The sequence below is a fragment of the Amphibalanus amphitrite genome, unplaced genomic scaffold, assembly GCF_019059575.1.
Source record: "Amphibalanus amphitrite isolate SeventyFive unplaced genomic scaffold, NRLGWU_Aamphi_draft 000244F_arrow, whole genome shotgun sequence".
NCBI lineage: Eukaryota > Metazoa > Arthropoda > Thecostraca > Balanomorpha > Balanidae > Amphibalanus > Amphibalanus amphitrite.
Window position 1 is genome coordinate 220,731 of NW_024881739.1, and position 5,476 is coordinate 226,206.

General features: G+C 45.3%; 1 protein-coding gene across 1 annotated transcript; it reads left to right on the plus strand.

Annotated features, from left to right (window-relative positions):
- The first annotated feature begins 4,413 nt into the window (after positions 1-4,413).
- Positions 4,414-5,127, plus strand: LOC122386257 (C-type lectin lectoxin-Thr1-like). Its single transcript, XM_043375291.1, has one exon. The coding sequence runs from the start codon at positions 4,414-4,416 to the stop codon at positions 5,125-5,127; it is 714 nt and encodes a 237-aa protein (XP_043231226.1).
- Positions 5,128-5,476: the final 349 nt, after the last annotated feature.

A 5,476-nucleotide genomic window follows, 5' to 3' on the forward strand; every position in this document is an offset into this window, starting at 1 on the left:
ACATCGAGACAGCTGAAAGCGTTGTTACTGACTTAAATGAAAAACAATCTCGACAATGCATAGATCCCAATCCTTATTCGATGGTCCATAGCCTCATGCATGGCGAACATCTAGAGAAACTGACATGCATACATTATTTCCAAATTCCAGTGCCTGAAGCGCACTAAAATTAAACGCACTCCATTGATAGTTATATCCTCAGTCTTCATGGACTGAAGACCTCAGTCTTGTAGTGTTCTTCAGGGGATGTACTCGTACTTGCACACCGGAGCATAGGCGTTCTCTTGCCCAATGACGTCATCCAGCCAGAACCCGGTTCCGCGCTCGGCCAGCACACACAGGTCGTTCTCCGCCCTGTCGTTGGGCTGGCCGTCGCGCCAGTGGGTGAAGTCGAACGGGGTGCCGTCAACCCAGTAGAAGTCCCGAGTAGCGGACGGTCCGGTGTGCTCCAGGCCGATGTAGGCCCCTCCTTTTACCAGCAACGTACCTTTTACAAAGTTGTTTTCCTCCTCCGAGTGGATCGAGACTAGCTCAGAGCCGTTGCGTGCCTGGCGGCAGGCAGCCTTCGATGCTTCCCAGCCAAATTTAACCTTCAGTCGGGTGTAGCAGGCTCCGGCGAAATACGTCCAATCGGTGTCGCAAACGCTGTCACCAAGCAGCTGGTAGGCGCCTCCCCCGGCAATTTCGGAGCAGGCAACGGCTTGACAGCCTGGCATCAGCAGGCAAAGCATGCCGCATTGGATGCAGCTGCCAGCGGCCGGGGTGGCCAGCGTATGACGACCGTGGTCATTCCAGGGCAGTATCGGAATCAGCCGAGCCTCTGAGCTGATCATCAGCAGTGGCACCATCAGCAGCATGGGCAGAGACAGCTGCGCGAGAGACATGATGGCTTGACTGGCCGGGCGTCACTGCGGTGTGCCTCCTCAGCAGAGTCGAGCTCGACTGTGTTGTGGACGGCACGTCGATCGGGACGTTTCTGATTCAGCGGTCCAATTCACTGCAATGCGGCCCTCGAAGTTAATGCAACCGGCCGCCCGTTGCCGGGTAAGCACGTCTTTTGTTAAATCAATGTAGAAGTCGACTGAGCCTATTCAGGAAAATAACATCAGTAATGCAGGGTCTACTAACAGGCAATATTTCATAACGTGTGTAACAGGTAATCTTTATTAATGCCAACTGCCAGGCAGCAAACGTTGTTTTGCGATTATTCAAATGGATTACAGCCAACTGATGACATCTTGAAACGCTTAAAAAAGCTGCAGTTAAAAAGCAATTTCAAAGTTATTGATGCGGTCATGTAGAGAAATGACGGGGTTACAAAACTGTAATCTTGGATTTTCAACATTTTGTGATTTTGACCCCCCAAAATCATAAAGCTGATTTTTTTTAACAGCAACAAAATCCCAAAAGTTTTTCGAATATCGAAAACACCTGAAATACAAATGATAGTCCTTGCGCTCTCCTATCTACGCACCAAATTTTAGATCGATACCTCCTATTTTGGCCAAGTTATACCGAAAAAGCTGTTCAAAATTTATGTCAATTTTTTACCTCAGTTTTTAGCAATTCTTGAAATTTGACCTAATTTGGCCTGACCTGACCTGACCTTCACCAGAACATAACCTCAACTGGCCCCAAAGGTCTGACCTGGTATCAGTGACCTCAAATAGCAAAATATGTGTTTGACGAACAATTCCCCATCGATGCTTTTCAATGATATGCATTTTACTCGCTTTTACAACACATTTCTTGAAGTGCCTGTAAACGGTGAAAATTCGACATTTGATCAGATCTGCGGCGACATCGGTTTGACCGAGTTCAGTGAAATTGGGTCGCAAGGTAGTTCCCCGTTGGGGCTATCCAACACCGTTTGCCTGCTTGTCGCTATGTTGCGTGGTTCTCGAGATTTAAGCGGGGGGGGACAAAATGCCCCCCCCCCCCCAACGGGGTGCGTTGCTCGGCAGACCCCAACGGGGCGCGGGTTTACTGTCAAATTATCTGTCAGGGTGGGCCTCTCAGCCTAATTAGCAATGGTGGGGAATGGGCCTTTTTGGCCACACCAGATTATCTCGGAAAGCAAGCAAACTAGAAAATCGCGGTAAAAAACAATACTTAAAGGAAATAGTTCACTTTTTAACATGGGTTTTGAACTGGAATAGCAGTTCCGTAGCTTGGGCTGAGACGAGCATAAATCAGGAGCTTTTACAGCCCAACGATCACCCTAGGCAAAGATATTCTATTTCTCGTCCCGAAAAAGGTGTCTTGCGTTGAGGATGTGTGCCTTGCATATATTTCCATCCAGTATGAAAAGAGCATGGGTCCCGAAAATTCTTCAGAAACTAGAGAAATTATCTACGAGAACTCTAGAGAAATTCTCGTACTGATCAATTAGGACATTCAGGGGAACATGATCAGATCGAGCAGATCGCCCAAATGCCGGTGGCTGCGATAATTTCTCTGTTTCTGAAGAATTTTTGGGACCCATGCTCTTTTCATACTGGATCGCGTGTGCCTTACAGAAACTGAAAAGTTCTTCCTATATCAAAATAAAGAAAAAAAATATTTTGTTATAAAAAGGTTTTATTTTCTTTGCTGATTATTTTGAACATAAAAAATAATAAATCGTTGCAAAAAAAAAAAATCGTGAAAGTGAACTATCTCCTTTAATTCGTTTTAAGATCATCCAGAATCATACCAGTCATTTTTTATCTGATCATCGCTCAGGTCACTTGATGTTACGAAATTTCATTCCCGGTTTTGACAACTTTTTATTGGGGCATAAGTCGGGAACCAATAGAGCTTCAGCGCTGCAGTAAAGCGTATTCGAAAGCTCTTTCAATTGTTATTCTATTTCCCTAAGATTTGACCTAAAGTGAACGAGGTAACCTCCAGAGAGCAAAAGCTCTCAAATTTTGACCTTTTTGCGGGAAAGGTTTTTGTATAATAACTGTTGGCTCCAAGCTTGTCTTATGCTGATTTTACCGGCATCGCGTTTGTCTCGAGGAGACACGTCGAATGAACTTAAAGTTGACCTGAAAAGATCAAACTTAAAAATTTGACCTCAGGTCAAGGTCGCGGAAAAGGTCATGTTGCACGTCATTCGATTCGTATTGTTGAGGTGAACACATCCATGGTGTTTTCAGCGTTATCTAGCTCGTTTCTATCTGAAGTTATCGTATACAAAAAAAAAAATGTTAAAAACGCTGATGACCTGAGATGACCTCAAGGGCATAAAAGGGGTCACAGGTTGCTCTTTTTGGTTCAGTATGCCATGATCACCTGTGTCCCGATGTTTGAGGGTGTTTTCAGCTAAAAGAAAAACATTTCAATTTTCTCCCATTGACGTATAATGGATAGATCACAAAATTAACATTGACCTGACCTTAGGTCAGCGATATCAAAACCCCGAGATTAGCAAATTGTTGGTACTGATTATTTCGTGCAATAGCCTGAGTTTCAAACTTCTGGCATGTACCTACATATACTGTCGGAATGACTGAATCACAATTTTTAGAGGCATGGTCACTTAATTTGACCTGGTAACCTGATCTTATGTGACCTGAGGTCAAGGATTTTACACACGATGCGTAATGATGTATTATAAGCTAACCAAGTTTCGAGGCGCTGTGCTCCGCGGTTTTCCTAACACTCGCAGAAGAACTGGCAGGTGTTGCCAAAAACGTCCCTTTCCCCTCCCCCACCTGGGCGAAGTTTAAGCTTTTGGAACCCATGAGGAGCACTAGCTGCCTTGAATTGTTATTAGGGTGAAGAATCAAATCGAATTGTTTCTTTGTCATCTGCTCAAGTCTCAAAGACTGGTTTTGGCATTGGATCTTGACATTTGATCTTGTTCCTCGATTTGAGTTCAAACATATAAAGTGCTTATTTATGACGCTAAGATCTTTCAAATGATATCGCTTTTGTTTCCCTGGCTTCTTTGTTCATGCAGATCGAAAAAGACCAGACCTTGGTGACAGAATGCACTACCGTGCCCGGTCTATTTAACAACCGATAAGATGCAATCATGTGTAATTAGTATAATAGCTAAAAGAAAATTATTTTTTTTAAGAAGCTGATTTCATCCCCATAAACTTTGTTCTATGATCATTGAATATTGTTTTTGGTTTTCCAAATCGTTGTCGGCGAGGCGCAGAGCATCGTATTTGGACGTTACAGCAATGAGATTGCTGTTTTATGCCCACTATTACAGACAATTACTTTATAACGACAATAACACTCAGTCACATCGGTCATATGACTCGCGAACATGGCAAATGACAATGTTTTTCGCTGCAGATTGGCAATTGTATTTTCCATAGACACAATTAGCTGTTGTGCTTTATAACATGACAGCAGATTGCCAACCGTAATAAAAACAGAAGCGCCATTGTCTTTGTCGAAGCTTATCCCATCATGTTTCTGTTCGCCGTCGTACAGGACAGACACGCGCCATACGCGTTCCTCGTCTGCTGCAGCATGTCCTTCTCGCGGCTGTGTATGCTCCTGTTGCTGCTGACGCCGCTGACCACGACGACCATCCTGGAGAGCGCCATTGTGCTGGTGCTGCCTCAGGGTGGCCATACCCTTAGCAAGCTGGGTAGCCAGGCTGTCGGCAACTGCGCCCAGTGCGGCCTGCTCTGTGCGCAGCAAGAGGAGTGTCTGGCGGTGACCTGTTCTGAGGTCGCCGAGAAAGGGGTCTGCCAGCTCCTGGGAGATGAGATGGGAATTTGTGACACGGATTGGACAGAATTCAACGGAGCCTGCTACATCGTACTCAGAGAAAGACGGATTTGGAGCGCAGCGAAGGCTGCCTGTCGCCAGCTGCGCGCTGGCTCCGAGCTAGCCTCGATCCACTCGCAGGAGGAAAATGATTTTGTGAAGCACAATCTCCTGTATGGTCAGAGCGCTTTCATCGGCCTGGAGCACACCGGACCGTCTACTACCCGGAACTTCTACTGGCTGGACGACACGCCGTTCGACTTCACCCACTGGCGCGATGGTCAGCCCAACGACAGGGCAGAGAACAACCTCTGCGTGGTGGCCCAGGCTGGGGACGTGGTTTGGCTGGACTTCATCGTGGCTGAAACGATGTCTCTCTACCCGCAGCTGTGCAAGTACACACCCTAAGCGCACAACTTAACTGGTGCGACCGGCTGCGAGAATTTTTCTCAGCTGTTAGATAAACTTGTTTCTCACAAATTATTTGTAAATTTGTGCTTTACCTCTTCCGGTCGATGAAGGAGTTACAAAGGGCAATTCATTTTTTTCAGCTACAAAATATAAAAAGTTGTATTTCAATTAAGGCGTAGATTTCTTTTCTTTTTCACAGTAACTATGCGTAATGCCTACTCGTAAACGAGTACATATGTATACATTATACAGTATGTAGAAAAAAAATGTATATGCACTTACATCCGTCTGGTCATGTCGTCTTTACACATTTCCTTGCACTTTACAAGTACATATGTAGGTACCA

Coding starts and splice junctions, on each gene's coding strand:
- LOC122386257 (XM_043375291.1), top strand. CDS start 4,414: ATGTTTCTGTTCGCCGTCGTACAGGACAGACACGCGCCATACGCGTTC.